The sequence below is a fragment of the Fistularia commersonii genome, chromosome 10, assembly GCF_037954325.1.
Source record: "Fistularia commersonii isolate RoL2024-O1a breed Wild chromosome 10, RoL_Fcom_v1.0, whole genome shotgun sequence".
NCBI classification, from domain to species: domain Eukaryota; kingdom Metazoa; phylum Chordata; class Actinopteri; order Syngnathiformes; family Fistulariidae; genus Fistularia; species Fistularia commersonii.
Genome location: NC_141293.1, coordinates 14,509,831 through 14,527,579, shown reverse-complemented (window position 1 = coordinate 14,527,579; position 17,749 = coordinate 14,509,831). Strand labels below are relative to the sequence as shown.

At 50.2% G+C, this 17,749-nt stretch overlaps 1 protein-coding gene across 1 annotated transcript in view; it reads left to right on the top strand.

Annotated features, from left to right (window-relative positions):
* LOC147230500 (neural-cadherin) overlaps positions 1–17,749 on the top strand; it is a 57,365-nt gene that overhangs the window by 14,376 nt on the left and 25,240 nt on the right. The window contains exons 2-10 of the mRNA XM_086153915.1: positions 8,691–8,879; positions 10,121–10,346; positions 12,021–12,225; positions 13,702–13,813; positions 14,583–14,832; positions 14,922–15,064; positions 16,966–17,138; positions 17,213–17,381; positions 17,491–17,661. Of these exons, the coding sequence (XP_086010041.1) occupies positions 8,691–8,879; positions 10,121–10,346; positions 12,021–12,225; positions 13,702–13,813; positions 14,583–14,832; positions 14,922–15,064; positions 16,966–17,138; positions 17,213–17,381; positions 17,491–17,661 (1,638 nt within the window). The remainder of the gene's footprint in view (positions 1–8,690; positions 8,880–10,120; positions 10,347–12,020; positions 12,226–13,701; positions 13,814–14,582; positions 14,833–14,921; positions 15,065–16,965; positions 17,139–17,212; positions 17,382–17,490; positions 17,662–17,749) is intronic.

The window sequence follows — 17,749 nt, the reverse complement described above, 5'->3', positions numbered from 1 at the left end:
ATTCTACCCTTAACGGTTCTTCGTCTCCTTCCTTCTCTTTCTTCTCTTCCTTTCAGATCTCCCTTCCCACTTTTTTATTCCCTTTTTCCTCCTCCTCCTCCTCCTCCTCCTCCTCTTCCTCCTCCTCCTCCTCCTCCTCTCCGCCCCTCCAGCAGGGGGCGCCGCTTCGATATGTTCGAGGAACATGGATAAATTCGGAAGCATCAGCACCGATCTGACCTTTTATGTCATTTTTGGAGAAACATGAGGAGGGAGGGGGAGCCGATGTGTGTGTGTGTGTGTGTGTGTGTGTGTGTGTGTGTGCGGTTCAGTTTACTGCGAGGTAAAAGTCACACACAGTGCCTTTAAAAAGTAAAAGTTTCACTTGAGCGAAAGTGTGTGACCACTCAAACACATTCACACACACACACACATACATACATACACACACACACACACACACACACACACACACGTGAAGCGACGTGATGTGAGCCATCATAGGAGATGAGTCAGGCGCGGGACGTGAATCACCTCGGTGCCGCCGTTGAGTCGGATGGCGACGCAGACGGAGATCCAGTCAGACATAATGAGAACATGCTTGTCGTTCACAGCTCCTCTTCGGCGCCGCCGCGCACGCCGTCCGGGGAAACACGTTGCGTCGGGCGATCTGATTGGTCCTTCAGACTCTGGCAGATATCATTGAAGTATTTGAATGAGGGTCACTAGGGGCGTCCTCTGACCCTTTCCCGGACTCCAGGTGGATGGCACCGAGTAGAAAGGGGGGTGGTGATGTGGGCCGTTGTCATGGAGACGGGACGGATGGGGTCGGCGCTCTTCTTCCCGGCCCGTTCCTGGCCTGCAGGAAGGCTGACTTTGGGGTGCTTCATGTGGAACGCGCTCCTCAGATGTCTTGCAGCAGCTCCTCCGACTCGCTGTGCCTCACAGATTTCAGCTGATTTCAACAGTACCCGCCTCCCCTCCTCCCGCCGCCGCCGCCGCCGCCGCCATCCAGCGGCGCCACAATTAGCAGAGCAGCGCCCACAGTGGCTTTAACTGATCAGAGAGGGCTACGCGCTCAGGAGGCCACCGCCAGCGCTGGAACAAAGTGCTTTGGTCACGTGGATTTCCGCTGCTGAAGAAGCTGTGTGTGTGTGTGTGTGTGTGTGTGTGAGAGAGAGAGTGTGTTGGACTAGAGTGTTTGGAAAATCTAGCTGTTTATTCAAATAATGGAGTGAATCAGAGGCTTTGATCGTCCGGCCGATGATCCAGATCTGCAGGGAACAATATGTGTGTATGCGGGTATGTGTGTGTGTGTGTGTGTGTGTGTGTGTGTGTGTGCGTGTGTGTGTGCGAAAGGGAGCGAGACTCACAAGTTTCTCACAGAATGGAAGTGGATTAAATTCCACTCAGCTTCTATTGTTGCCTCTATTGGTTTTTTCTTACGCTGGTGTATGTGTGTGTGTGTGTGTGTGTGTGTGTGTGTGTGTGTGTGTGTGTGTGTGTGTGTGTGTGTGTGAAAACATTGTGAACGTGTGGTGAGGCACCCTGAGACTAACCGACACACACACACACACACACACACACACTCCCCTGCTCCTGGTTGTCGTCCTGAAACCTTTGCAGGAGAATGTCTGGTTAGATGTTAGCGGTCAGCAGAAGCTGCTTCTCTGGGAGGTTTGACTGTGGCCCCGTTTGGACTGAACCAAAAACACCAACGGGGGGGGGCTGTTACCCCGGAGCTGGATGGTTCACCCCACACACCCCAACCATCACGCACCCCAAACACCCCACACACTCCACATACTCCACATACCCCACACATTCTACGCCCCACACACTCTACCCACCCAAAACACTTCACAGCCCACACACAACCCCCCCCCACACACACACACTTTTCACACGCCCGGCCCAGAGGCACTATGACAGGCCGTCAGTGTCTGCAAGAAAAACACTCGTTCTCCGGGAAAACAGATTTTAAAAAGAACAATCAAACACTAGTTTCTCGGGCCGTCTGTCTGACAGACACACAGCCCCGTGCGCACACACACGCACACACACACACACACACACACACACTCAAAACAGCGGCGTATTAGAGGCAGTGCGGTGCAGCACAGCTCTATGCCCATGTTGATTATTCTCTGTCGCTCTGTATGATGCCGAGAGATAACAGATTTGGCTTTATACTCACACACACACACACACACACACACACACACACACACACACACACATACACACACACACACTTGTGAGTCACGCAGAGGAAATCCCATCTCGAGTTGAAGGCTCAGACATCACACACTCACGCCGTCAGAACTGTGTTTGTCACAGTGTGAGCTGGGCTTATACGCAAACACACACACACACACACACACACACACACAAGTAAAAATTCAGATACCCAGATGTGCCAGCTGCCCCACCCCTTAGAGGTGACAGAGCTGTCAATCACGCAGCAGGGCTGTGCAGGCCCCGCCCCCAGGGGGACGTCCCTGACCAGCTGTTATTGTAGAAAGACGTCTCAATAATGCACGCGGCCGATTGTACGACATGATGATACACACACACTCACACACACACACATCACCCTCCCGCAGCGTCTCCCCATCAATAATCCAGGAGGCGCCGCATTAAACTTTCACCGCTTTATTTTTTAATGGCTGACAAAAGTCCTCAGATATTCATAATTCAGACGACAGCCGCCGCTTCTCACATCAGGCCATCATGGCGACGCTGCGCTCCAAGCATACGTCCCGAGCCCGGACCCGAACCCGTCGGACGGTACGGAACTGGTGTGAGACCCATCCTCAAGAACCAGACCCTGACCTCTGAAGGGTCCTCAGACCTTGATCTTGCGTGACTTGGTTCTGATCCAGACAGCAACCCCCCGCCCCCTTCCCTGACATCCTTCGATCCCTATCATTTTCCAGGATCTGACGGACGGGACCGTCTCGCATCGGCACGGGTCTGATTGTTTGGCTCCACCCGCCTGCTTGCACCAACTTATCAAACAAACCAATGCAGACTGGATTCACCTCCATCTGATCCAGATTTTTTTGGGTGGTGAGGGCCCCTGGAGGTGGAGGCTCTGAAGTCGATGACCATCGGCCGGGGTGTTGATAGAAATCCGGGCAGTGGATTTGACCCGGGGCCCCCGCCGGCCCCCTGGGAACAGCCTCGGCGGAGAGCAGCTTCCTCTCAGCTTCAGTTTGAACAGCTGATGCAACTGTTCCGTCACTCTGCTGGTGGTCACACATACACACGCACACACACACACACACACATATTTAATTTATGGTTCTGAGTCTCATCTCAGACCATTATTTTTATCTGTGAACCTCCAGCGTGTCGTCATGGTAACCTGACCTCAGTGTAAGACACTGTGCGACATCAACACACACCTACAGTGTACAGTGCAGCCTACGGTACCCACACACACACACACACACACACACACACCTTACAGATTAGATGTTAAATCGGCTGATTTGATTGACATGTGGTGTCGGTCTTTGGAGAAGCGGCTCCCCTCCTGAGGTTCTGCTCCTGCCCTCCTCACCTCCATTTCATCTCCTCACCTTTATGAATGCGGCGTTTAGCCGGCGTCTCCCAGGTGATTTGTTCCGTCCCGTCTCTCCGTGTTCTCCGTCTGCGACCACGGCGTCTACAGACTCCGCCCAATAATGGACTTTTCATGTCGCGGGCGGCTTCTGAGAGCCACGGGGGCCGGGAGATGGACCGGTGGTCCAACACACACACGCATTTGACAAACTGACACACACATCTGACACATTCACACACACACACACACACACACACATCTGCGTGGGCCTGCTGGAGGACAGAGTAAAATGGGCAGAAAGAAAAATATGAAAAGAGAGACTTCCCATTTTTCATAGCGCTTCTTCAAGAGATTTGATTCGGATATGGGAGATTATGGTTGATTTCTGTTTTGTTTTTTTACAGAATTTCTTGATAATATTGAAAAAAGTGCCGGCTAGTTGACAGGTTCTCCTGGAGATCAAGAAAACAACTGTTAACAAAACATTGAAATATTTAGAAATACAATACTCCTCCAGGAAGTCAGTGTCAAACTGACAATTATTAAAAAAAACGATAATAAAATAACAATGATAATAATAGTAATAATATATGGTTGTGATAATAGTTATATATTTGTAGTACTAAAAATGATGATAGCAATAATATACAGTTATCATATACAGTAATAATTATGATAATAATTCTAATAGTATCAATAATCTGGTGGAGCTAGCTATTTCTGGCACATGTCTGTTTGTGCATATGTAGGTATGTGTGTGTGTGTGTGTGTGTGTGTGTCTGTGTGAGTGTGTGTGAGAGAGAGAGAGAGAGAGAGAGAGAGAGAAAAAGAATTACTTTATCATTTTTATTCTCATCATTTTCTGTCTGGTCACCCCCCCCCCCCCCCCCCCCACACACACACACACACACACACCATCTCTTCATCAGCAGTGAAAATGGGGCTTTAATTAACAGGAAGCCTGCAGGTCTTTGTGTGTGTCTGTGTGTGTGTGTGTGTGTGTGTGTGTGCGCGCGCATACGTATGCAGAGGTAAAGTAGGCCAGTCTATACGGCGGTTAATTAGGATGCAGCGGGTCTCTGTCCGCCGGCTCCGAGGGACCAGATGGAGAGCGGGGTCACAAACAGAGGCGGTTTGTCCCGTCAGGATTTTCACTTTTCACTGCGACTCCACGCAGAGCGAGAACTTCACGCCAATGTCACCTTTGTGCACAAACACACACTCTCACGGAATAGAGGCAACTCTGATGAAAACATTAAACACACACTTGGCAGGTGAAAGTGATGCATCGTCAGAAGAGCAAACTGACCGTTTGTGTTTGGAGGAAATGGCAGGGAAACGTCTTCCTCTTTCTCCTGCTTTTCTTCCTCTTCCTACTTTTTACACTTGTCCCAGCGGGTCTAAGCCCTGATCTCTGTCCTCCTGTCCCTCCATCACACACATTCACCCACAGAAATCATCCACTAATGGCTTGTTTTCACTAGTTGTGCTCAAAATACAGGAATAAGCGCGCGCGCACACACACACACACACATGCACACACATTAACACCAGGCAACACAAAGTGCCTTCTCATGTCGCAGCAACTTGATGTGTCGTCCCGGCAACCAGCCCCTCAGGAACACCTGCACCCTGTAGGTTACCACGGAGACGCAGCCCACACTGTCAATCAAACACACTGGCATTAATCCAAGTGCATGAGTGCATGTGTATGTGTGTGTTTGTGTGTAACATGGATCCCTCTGATCTTCCTTTGGCAACACACACACACACACACACACAGACATGTGTTGTGAGTTGATTGTTATCTATCTCCTCCAAACCTTCTGCTGGTTCGGGATGGAACCATGTTCTGTCGTGTTACTTGGTCGGCCGTAGGTGGTGACATCACTGTCGTCGTGACAACCGCTGGTTAATGTCAGCTGGGTTGTGTTGTGTCCGAAATGTAATGTCATCCAAACGTCTTGTGGTTGACGTCCTCATGGAGTCCACACATGGTTGTGGTATTTAGGAGACCAGAGGTGGTTGAAGGGAAAGGCGACAGGAAGTTAGTTGGTGTGTGAGGAGAGGGTCGGCACATGATGGAGATGGAGGCACTTGATTGGCCGAAGGTAAGATGGAGGCAGGTGATTGGCTGTGGGCAAAATCTTCAGCACGAATGTATTTAATTTTTAGCAGAAACATCAGTCCAACATGTGTCCGAACTCAAAGTGGGTCTTTGGACCCAAACTGACTGAGTGTGACGATTACTTCTACTTCTGCACCTGCTAAGTCAGTCCCGTCAGCTGAAGTACTGCAGAATTTCATCCGCTGAGAATCCGTGTTCTGAAGCTTTGGTGGGACCTACCTCTCCTCGGCCAGCAGGTCTCCCACTGAAGGCCCACAGGATGACCTCTGACCCTCCATCATCTCCAGAACTCTGTGACTGAAACACCAGAACCTGGTCTCCTCCTGTCAAGCTCCTTCATCTGTGGAAACACCAAACAAGCACACACACACACACACACACACACACACACACCTCCTCTAATTGAAGCCCCTGCGCTGGTTTCCTGTTGCAACTCAGCATCACTCTGAATCCATCAGCTGCCATTAGAGACTCTGGGAGTGTCTATGTGTGTGTGTGTGTGTGTGTGTGTGTGTGTGTGGGTGAGCATGTGTGTGTGTGAGCATGTGTGTGTGTGTGTGTGTGTGTGTGGGTTGGGGAGGGGGGGCAGAAAATAGCTCATCTCTTTGTGTCACACAAACAAATCCCCTCCCTAAACAAACACAGCAATTGGAATTAAAAGACAAAGCGCCTTCCCCCCCTCAGAAGGGGGGCTGCAGGGTTCTAAGCTGGGTTCTAAGAAGAACTCGCCGGGGGGGCAGCGGGAGGTTCTCCAAGCACAGAGAGAGAACAGCAAAGTCATTTGACACTCAGAGCTTTTCATGCACAAGATTATTTCACGTTTGAGTTTTAGCCTTTTTGTCCCGCTGATGATGGAAGGATGGATTCTCTCTCGTCTTTCTTTCTTTCTCTCTTTTTTCGGGAAATGTCTTTTGCTAAATTCTCCTTCCTTTTAGTTCCTTTTCCGGCTGCAGGACTTCATTTTTAGCCTATTTTTTTTCACGTTTTCAATTTTTTGAAAAGAAAAAAAAAAAATTCAATTACTCGTCGATTTTGCTGCACATTGGCAATATTCATACACACACACACACAACGGAGAGATCAACCCCTCACTTCAGGCCGGGACCTGTCAGGATTGCCTGCTCGGGGCCAGAACTCGGACCAGATGCGTCCACTTATCCGTCCCGAGGATCCGGGGCCGGAGCCGTGACGTTCAAAGATCTGGGTCACCTTCTGCAGCTCTGCTGGACCCATGCGTCCACAGCGGCTCCTTCTCCTCCTCGCACCTCCTCGCCGCTCACCGTGCATCCGTGAGCCGCTTGTGAGTTGTGGCTTGTCGCACCAGGGAGCAGCTGCAGATCAGGAGGCTCGCCGGCACTCCTAGGGACCAAAAACAGAAGTACACGTGCAGAGATGGAGATGAACGCCACAGCAATATCAAACATGGAGATGAAAAAATCCCCGTGTGATGAGGAGAGGATCTGGAAGCCAGGAGGTCACATGGATCCTCTGAGAGAAAAGAACCTTACATGGGTGTTAATGAGAGTGAAGACAGTGATGGTTGAACACTTCAGGAGGAACTGAGAGGGTGGAGAAGAGGTGGAGCAACTCATGGAGGTGAGAACAGCCATGATGTTTGGTTTGGAGACACTGAGGAGAAGACAGGAGGTTCTCTTTGGGAGTGAGGAGGACGGAGAGGATCAGGAATAATGTTCTGGTGAGAAAGTCGGCCTGAGATGGACGTGGACACGAGGAGGGATGGAGAAGAAGGATGCTGAGGGTGGAGCTGTCAGGCAGGAGGCCGAGGAAGTTGGAGGAGACGGATGTTTGGGGATTCATTTGTCCCCTCACATTTTCAAGTGGCTTGTCTCCTTCTCGCCCGGCCTTCTCGTGCGGAGCCTTCACGATGAGGCTGAGGAGCTCCTTCGGCCCGCCGGTACCGGAGGAAGTCATCTTCTGGAAGAGTCTTCATCTGACGCCTCAGTGTTTATCTGCATAATGGGCAGATGGGAGTTCTGGGCCAGCAGACATCTGGTGGAGCAGAAGAGGCCGGAGGAGAAGTGAGCCAGAAGACCTCCTCCTCCACTTCCTCTTCCTCTCCTACCTCCTCCTCCTCCTCCTCTTCTTCTCTTCTTCCTCTCCTCCTCACCACAATGTGTTTTCCTCCTCCTCCAACCTTCAGAGAGGATGTGAAGATGGAGGTAGACTCCGTCTTCCTCCCCTCTGAAGTCTCTCCTGTCGGCGTCGCCATCCCATCCGCCTTCAGAGGCGTCAGCGTATTTGTGTGTTTTCTCTCGGCAGCGAGGACGAGGTCCCTGTGATCTTCTCCGGGTTTGTTGTTTTATTTTGGAGTCACTTCCTCCCTTGCCGCCGTCTTCCAGGATGAAAGCGGCGAGGAGACGTTGGAGTTTGTAGAGAAGCGTCACCCCATCCCCTCGGCCGGGGAGGGGGGAGGGGGGAGCGCTTCAGTCGCTAAGCTAACAGGCTACACCAGTTTGCACTGTGACACAACTACACACACACAGTTAGTTAGTTGTTAGTTAGTTAGTTAGTTAGTTAGTTAGTTAGTTAAGACAATTCATATTTCCTGTGCATTGTGTATTTGCAAGTGTATTTGCAGTCCCTATGTCCTCTATTGTAAGTCGGTTTGGATAAAAGCATCTGCCAAATGTAATGTAATGTAATGTAATTGTATTTCTTATTCTTCCGTCTTTCTGCTATTATCTATTACTGTTATGTTTTTTTGCGTGAAACTCTGGCACAACAATTTCCTTCGGGATTAATGAAGTTGTTCTCATCTCATCTCATCTCATCTCATCTCATCTCATCTCATCTCATCTCATCACACACACACACACACACACACAATGAAAGAAACTGAAAAAGGACATCTTAATTACGATCTGAATTTTTTTTGCAGAAAAATCTACTCTAATCATCACCACTTAATCAACCTGGATGCACGCACACACACACACACACACACACACACGTGGTGATGTCATGTGACTAAGGTTGTCCCGTCCCCTGCAGGTGACGCCTGGTACCTGTGCCGTGTGATCCTGAGCCCGCAGAGCCAGGCGGGCCTGCCGTGGACCATGTTCCCCTCGCCGTACCTTGCCGCCGTGGGACCCGACGCCCCGCCCGGCTCCGTCGTGTATCGTCTGTCGGCGCGGCAACGGGACGGCGAGCCGGGACAGGTGGAGTTCCTGCTGCTGGACGGTGAGTTTGCACCTTATTTCCTAAAAGAGGAAGTAGATGTTATCAGGTGTTCTCCGGAACCTGGTCCACACATCTGCACGTGGCCCCCCTGATTGGTCCGTCCAGAAAGTCCCCTTGCGGCCGCAGAGCAGATGTTCACCCTCCATCGGTCCACCTCCAGACAGACAATCGTCGAGGAAGGAGACCCTGATTCCACGCCTGCTTCACCTGGCAGGAACCCGGCCTCGGCTGTTCACCCTGGAATATCAGCCATTTATAAATAAAGATGCGACTTGTTGCATTTGGATTATCCGGCGAGTGAAACAGGAACGTAGCTAATTGCTCGCCGGGGCCGCCGAACCCCAACGTGGGGAGGACGGGAGCTTCCCTGGGGAGGAGCTGGACGGCGCCGCCGGCTGAAGCTCTTTTTCCTTCCTGTGTTTTGCAGCGGAGGAGAGGAAGGTGGAGGAAGCAGCGCGAGATATTTCAGGAGCTTCCCCCTGGCGCAGTGTGCTGCCTGGTCTCACATTTAATCCAATCATTTGCTCGCAGAGTTGTTGTTTCTTTTCAAAAGCCATCGCGCCAACCAGGAGACGGATTTTGTTTGTTTTTTCCATCGATCGCTTCTCCTCATTTCGGAGACATTTCATAGTGGCGGCGGTTAAACGTCAGCCAATCAGGGCGCAGAGGCGCAGCGGGGAGTTTGATTGACAGCTAACTGGAAACCCTCTGGTCAACAGCTGGGATTTGTTTCTTCTTCCATCGTCGCTGCCCTCCGTCATCCCTCTATCACCCCTATTAGGGTGAAAACAAACCATCAGCGCACACACACACACAAACACACACACACATGCACGCACATGCATGCACGTTCTGCTCCAGCAGATCCCCTGCTGGGATTGATACGACGCAGTGCGCGCCCTGGTGGACAGAGCAGGGTCTCCACGGGTCTTAAAGTCCCGTATTTGTTTCGTGCAAAAAGTAAATTCAGTAACCTTTATAGAAATGACCAAACATTTTTGTTGTTTATGTTACATTACTATTATTAATTATAAATTATCAATTGTCATTATTATCATCATTATTATCATTAATCATCAATTATTATTATTTTCAACTATTATTATTATCAATTTTCAATTATCAATTACTATTATTAATATTAATTTCGGAATTTGTAACAAACCTCCGTCGTGGCCTGAATTAACAAAATAAAATCAAAACCGTGGTTTATACCCATTGTGGCACACTTTGTTCGGCAGGCGGCGAGGAGCGTTTCGAGGTGGACCGCCGCTCTGGGGACGTCAGGACCACTGGACGACCTTTGACCCCCAGCAAGGAGTATGTGCTGCGGGTGCAGGCGGTGGACGGTGGCGGTCGCAGAGGCCCGCCGGCCTCCGTGTCCGTCCTGGCCGGGTATCGGCCCCCGCAGTTCACCAACACCACCTACAGCCTCAGCGTCCCGGAGAACATGGCCGCCGGTCGGCCGTAAGTCCGCGATAAACCCGCTTCGCTCCCGAGATTAGACGGGAAACATCTCAGGAGGAAACTCCAGAATCATTCTTCTTCAGAAGAAAGAATACACAAGATCATTTCTGTGCATTGAAGAGGCCGCCGGATTCATCCGGGATTATCGGGGACATGTGACCCTCAGGCCCCTCACGGCGCTGTGGGAGGTGTCAGCAACTCCAGATTTCGCACACACACACACACACACACACACACACACACACACACACACACAAACACACACACACCTGAGGGTTTCCAAATGAAATCAAAACATAACCAGACAGTGGGTCAGGTGATCAGTCTGCAGCTGCACCGGCCACACACACACTGATACACGCACGATACACACAATGCAGACAGCAGACACACAAACACAGCAGCACAATGGAGACACACACACAAACACACACACACACACTTGCTTGCAGGGTGGCATGGACACTTGGATATTATTAATACAATGTGCTTTGCGCCAGCAGCCCTAAGGGACACACACACACACACACACACACACTCCCCTTCATGTTTATCCAGACCTCGCTTTTAATAAATATTTGAATTTGCCACACTTTCAAATTCTCTGCCTCGGGCCACATTCATACATCTGGGTCCTCTTCATCCCCTCCTTCCCCATCAGCTCCTCATCCCTCCATCCTCCTCCTCCTCCTCTCTCTCATCCCTCCATCCTTCACTCTACCCCTCCTCGTCCTCCTCTTTTGTCTCACTCCACAGGGCTCATCTGTTCACGCATCATATGACATGCAAAGCCACAAATCGAGCGACACACAAACATACGTATGCATGCATGCACACACACACACACAAACACACACACACACACACACGGGATGTCATTTCCACACTGTGTAACCGAGGCGCCGGAATGTAATGGATGTTTGTGTAAATGTAGGACGACAAACACAAACAGCTGAGAGAGGAGGAATATTAAAGAGCGAGTTGCTGGAGCTCCTGAGGGACCAGCGTTTGGTCTCCTCTGCATCTTCAGCTCCTCCGATCCCTCTGGGGTCCAGACCCAGGGAGGGATGCGGAGAAGAACTTCCAAACAAAGTACCTGCACTTAAAGGGTTCGCTGCAGGTTTTTGTATTATAGATATGTATATATGTATAAATATACATATATAAATATAAATATAAATATACATATATATATATACACTTTACAATCCATAAATGTATACGAGAATATTAATAAATATAAATTTGAGCACACAAAAATATATTTTATATATTTTTTTTGTATGTTTATATGTTTAGGCCCTAAATATATAAACATATATATTTATGCAGAGAGGGAGAGAGAGAGATAAATACATACATATTACACACATATACTTACATTTAATGTACAAATATATATTCTATTCATATGTATGTAATTGTTTTATAAATTGAGAGTTTAATTTTATAGAATATTTTAATATACATACATTCACATATTAATCTGCATAAATATGAATACCTTTATGAGGCAAGTCAAAGTGAAATAGAATAATTAAATAAAAGTCATTCATGGAAGAAACAAGATCTGCAACATCTGCAGGACATCAGTGTGATCGATGGAGAAGAGGCGTGTGACTGACCACATACGTGTGTGTGTGTGTGTGTGTGTGTGTGTGTGTGTGTGTGCAGCCTTGCCATGGTCCAGGCGGTGTCCTTCCAGAAGAAGAGTTTGTCCTACATGCTGCTGCTGAACCCGGGGAACCTGTTCAGCATCAACCAGGAGAGCGGCGTCCTCAGCCTCACCCAACCCGTGGACTTCGAGGCGGGACACAACGTGCACACCCTGCAGGCCCGGGCCTCTGAGGCCGGCACGGGCCTGAGCAGCGTGGCCGAGGTGCGTGCGCACACACGCTAACACACACTCTCAAACATCGACGATATCTACAGAAAAACAAATGCGTGAAAATATCTTTTCTATTAGCTACCATTTGAGTTTCCGCAAACACACTGATCAGACTTCCAGCAGCGCGGAGGAGGAGGAGGAGCTTCACATTGAAGACAGACACACACAAAAACACACACGTCTCTTCGTGCTGAATCAGATGTCGTGAGGCCACCCGCTGGTGCCTTACATGTGTGTGTTGCTGGTTCTGGGCTGGAGATGTGGACCACGGCGGCTGTTCAAAGCTCCACCCAGACCTTCAATGGCCTCGGAGCTGCTGCAAGCCGGCACTGCGGCTGCAACACAAACAGGGGGGGCTGAGTGCCGCAGCTCCAGGGATCCAACACTGTCCTGATTTCACCAGAGCTGATGACGAGAGAGTGTGTGTGTGTGTGTGTGTGTGTGTGTGTGTGTGCATGCGTGGACTCCTGTCCAACCTGTGCTGGGCTTTGGTCTGCTCGCCTCCCATTGTTTGCCTCCATGTTCTATAGAGTTCTCCTGGATGTTGGATGATTTCCTACGTACAGCTGGTATGGATCTTGGAGATCCTCGGGAAAGGTGTGTGTGTATGTGTGTGTGTGTGTGTGTGTGTGTGTGTGTGGTGAGGTAGTGCCTCCTATTCCCACGGTAGGACTTTATAGTGATCATTGCAGCTGCTTGCACTCACACTCACACTCACACACACAACACACACACACACACACACACACACACACACACACACACACACACACACACACACACACACACCTCTAGAAACCCATTATCACCTGCTCTCCGTGTCCAGATGCTGCAGCAGCCGGAGAAAAGCTGCTAAACTACCAGCTTCCCCTGCAGGCCTGAGCCTGGCTGGCTAATTCACTCTAAAGGCTCCCTGTGTGTGTGTGTGTGTGTGTGTGTGTTTGTGTGTGTGTGGGTGCCAGGTGTGTGCTGCCTCCTCCTCAGCGGCACTAACGCGACACCTCACCGCGGCAGCACTTTGCGTCGCCTTCAGCTCTCAGAGACATTTAGAAAATGTCGACACGGATTCTCTCTGATGTTCCATCAGCGGCTTCACACTTCGCCTCGGTCTGAGCTTCTCCTCCGTCCTCGGCTCCTCTGAGCTCCGATCCCTTGATTACTTTCATTCGATTTCCTGCTCATTTCTAGTTGCGAAAGATATGTTCCCTGTCATATCCAGTAAACAGCGATTTAATGAAGCATTCATTTAATTTTCTTTTACAAAATTTGGGGTTAAATTCCAGTTAGCTTGGAATTTTCTCAACTATTCAGATCCACGATCTGCACCAAACTTTCATCCGCTGAAGTTTGAGGTCCTACATGTCCTCGTTGCTGCATGAAGCACTTTCTCCTTTCGGAGTCGATGTTCAGAAGGTCCTTATCTATGAGACGACCCTCCTAACCAGACCCCGCTGGCGCCCCCTACAGGTGGTGGTGCACGTCACCGACCAGAACGACTGCACGCCCGAGTTCCTCCATTCGATATACACCAGAGACCACGTACCCGAGACCGTCGCTCCTGGAACCTCCCTGTTGCAAGGTGAGACACACACACACACACACACACACACCATATCTTATTTACATGCCGTTAAAGATGTGTGTTACGGCTCCAGCTCATTTGTCAGGCGAGAATATCCTCATCAAAGTCCGACTGCATCTGTGTCCGACTGTGGAGAGAAAAAGTTTGTGTGTATGTGTGTGTGTGTGTGTGTGTGAGTGTGTGTGTGTTTGTGTGTGTGATCTTTGCAGCACAAAATCCAAGCCGACGTTCCTGCGTCTGCCTTTAACCCCACCTCATTTGGAGGCTGTGACGGTGTCAGCAGCACTATCAGGGCATTAGCCTATGTGTGGGTGTGTGTGTGCGGGCGTGTGTGTTTGAGTGTGTGTGTGTGTATGTGTGTGTGTGTGCAGCAGCCATCTGTCATCGCTGCTGGTGGCTGGTTGAGATCAAACGCTGTGACTTGAACGCGGCTTTGCTCTGATTAGGCGAACAGCCAGCAACATGTTCACTTTAGCCTCCATGTGAGGACCTTGAGTGACACCTCCAGGCCCCCCGTACCTCCGTACCCCCTTTAACCCCCCCGGTCCCCTCCTACCCGCACCCCCTCTTCCTCCATCGGCAGTCTCGGAGGGCTGGCAGAAGCAGGTCGGACTTCGTTGAAACGGGAGCAGGTCGGACGTGAAAAGTGAAAATGTCTCCGAAAAGCAGAGCGTGGTCTGGTCGTCCTCGCTCTGCTCTTCTTCTTCCTCCTCCTCCTCACAGATCTTCTCCTCCGCCTCCCGTCCCTCCTCTTCGCCCTCCACAGTTCTGGCCCGTGACTGTGACTCGGGCGTGAACTCTGACCTCTCCTACTTCGTTCATGGTGAGGACTTTGCGGTCAGCGCGGGCGGCGTGATCAGCGCAGCCCGCCGCCTGGACTACGAGCGTCCCAATCACGTGTACGAGTTCGTGGTGGTCGCCGTGGACGCCGGGGAACCGCCGCGCACCGGCACCGCCTCCGTCCGCATCAGGGTCGCCAATAGCAACGACGAATCACCCGTCTTCTCCCAGAGTGTGTAGGTGTCTCTCCTCCTCCGCCTCTTCCATTCTTCTCTCCCCCTCCTCCTCCTCCTCATCGCTCTCTCCGTCTCCTCCATCCCCAAAGGTACCGGACCTTCCTCAGCGAGGACGCCGGGCCCGACACGCTGGTCGCCATCGTCCACGCCAACGACCCCGACGGAGACGCCGTCTCCTACGCCATCACCGGCGGCAACGAGGACAGCAACTTCCTGTTGGACAACCAGAAGGGTGAGGGGGTTCACATGCATCCACCCGCTCACGCTGAGACACACACACACACACACACACACACACACACACACACACACACAGACAATGATTTGACTTTTGACAAACTACTTATTTCTCCATTTGAATCATTTGCATTTTTTAAATCTCCAAACTTAGACCATCTTCAATCTTTTAGTCTCAGAACTCTGCATGTTTTTGCCAAATATTTTGATACTCTATGAAGGCATCATTTCAACCTTCCATCAGGTGTGTGTGTGTGTGTGTGTGTGTGTGTGTGTGTGTGTGTGTGTGTGTGAGAGATCAGTGCAGTGAGATTGCATGCGTTGTTCTGAGGAGCAGCTGCAGGGTCTCACCTCAGCTTATTTGACGATGTTTGCACTGAGACCTGCGTGAATCCGTGTCTCTGCAGCTGATCTCCTGAAAGTTTAAGGCACAGCCACGTCCCTGTACGTCTCCTCTGACAGTCGGTGTGTGTGTGTGTGTGTGTGTGTGTGTGTGTGTGTGTGTGTTGTGGGTGGTGGGGGGTTCCGGCTTCCTCAAGGCGTGTGAATGATTAATGCAGCTCCAGAGATGCCTTCATTCTTCACTTGGTTTAAGAAACTAAATCTGGAGACGCTAGGTTTTTGCACCCCGCGTGTTCGTGAGTGCTCATTAGCATAACATGCAGACAACACACATGCAAACACACACACACACACCTGCGTTTAAATTACCTGCACAGACACACACACACACACCAGGGCTGTTGCTGTAGTAACAAGTATTTGGGGTAAAGCTTCACGGCTTTAACAAAGAACACAGAAAAATATGAACACAAACATGCGTGAAGACAAACACACAAACACACACTCACTCACACACTCACACACACACACACTCATACACACTCTCTGGTCATGGACACTCTAGTCATTGTGAGTGTGACTTTTTGAAGATAAAGTTCATGTGGAACATTGTGTTGTTCCACCATGTTTTGCATGCTTATCTCTTTGGGTGTGTGTGTGTGAGTGTGTGTGAGTGTGTGTGTATCTAAGCCTCTGTCGCTTATCAACTAGCATGCACTGTTGCTCTGCTGTGCCACACACACACACACACATACACACACAAACACATACATACACACACACAGAAATATGAATATGAACATTTGCACATAAATGATATATTGGGATTGTTTCACACACACACACACACACACACATACACACACACACACACACAAACACACACAGACACACACACACACACACACACACATAGCAGATGGCCTTTGGCTTGCTGGGCTGTTGTGCATTTTCACTTCAAAGTGCGGCGAAGTGTTTTCCTGTAGATGTGTGCGCTCGCTCCCAGCCTGCGTGTTTCCATTCATGTTGCCACCAAAGCGGCTTAGTGTTAGTTTGTTTGTTCTGTTGTGTAACTGATGCGTCTCTCACACACACACACACACACACACACACACACAACTGCCACCATTGTTTCAGGCCAGAGCGAAAACTCACATCACGACTGCTGCACACCGTTCCTCCGTTTGACAGCTGTCTCTGAGAGAGGACTCCCACAACCTGACTTTTTTTTTTCTCAAATTAAAAAAAATTACATTTTAAAATAAAATGTAAAAATATAGCAAATTAATCAAATTAAAAAAAAAAAAGATTTAAGAATGAAAAAAAATCTGAAAATAAGCATTCCATTTAGTGAACAATTTTATGCACAACTAAAAAAATTCTGTAATAAATAAAAAATAAAATTTAACTGCAATCTGAATCAGTTGTCATACGGTGGTCTGTGTCAGGAGGATATTAGCATCAAGCCTCCCGTGTGTGTGTGTGTGTGTGCTCTGTAACTGCTGTGTAGCCATTGATGTGTGTGTGTGTGTGTGTGTGTGTGTGTGTGTCCAGGAATTATCAAGCTGCGGCGCAGTCCCCCTCCCCGCCTGCGGGGGCCGCAGTACATCCTCAACATCACTGCCACAGATGACAATGCGTCGGGTGGTCCCTTCCCGCTCAGCAGCTCCGCCCAGGTGGTCGTGGGCATCAACGACATCAACAACAACAAGCCCATCTTCCATCAGGTGACCCCCGCACGCTCCCGCACCACGCCAGGTCCCGGATCTGAGCTCTTATTGGTCCGTTCTCCCACCCTCAGTGTCACAACTACAGTCAGAACGCGGTGATCCTGGAGAACCAGCCTCCCGGGACCTTCGTGCTGCAAGTCCAGGCCCACGACGCCGACATAGGGGTCAACGGGGAGGTCAAGTACGGCATCGTGCACAGAGACGGCGTCTCGTCCGGCTTCGACATCAACCCCGACACCGGTACGTTCTCCGGAAAGGTCGCGGGCGATCATACGACCGGGCGGCGACCCAAAAAAGACCCTTTAAACATCTCTCGTGACCGTGTCTGTTTCCACGGCACCGCCATCAGGCGTCATCACCTCGACGACAAGCTTCGACCGCGAGCGCCAGCGGGAGTTCACGCTGTCGGTGACGGCGACGGATCAGGCCGACGAGCCGCTCATCGGCATCTGCCCCATCACGGTGCTCGTGGCCGACCAGAATGACAACGACCCCAAGTTCGAGAACAGCCGCTACCAGTGTGAGTACTAACACTGCAGTACTACCGCAGTACTACTGCCAGTAAGTAGTTCCGCCAGGAGAAGCAGAAACTTCAGCGTTGAGCTGAT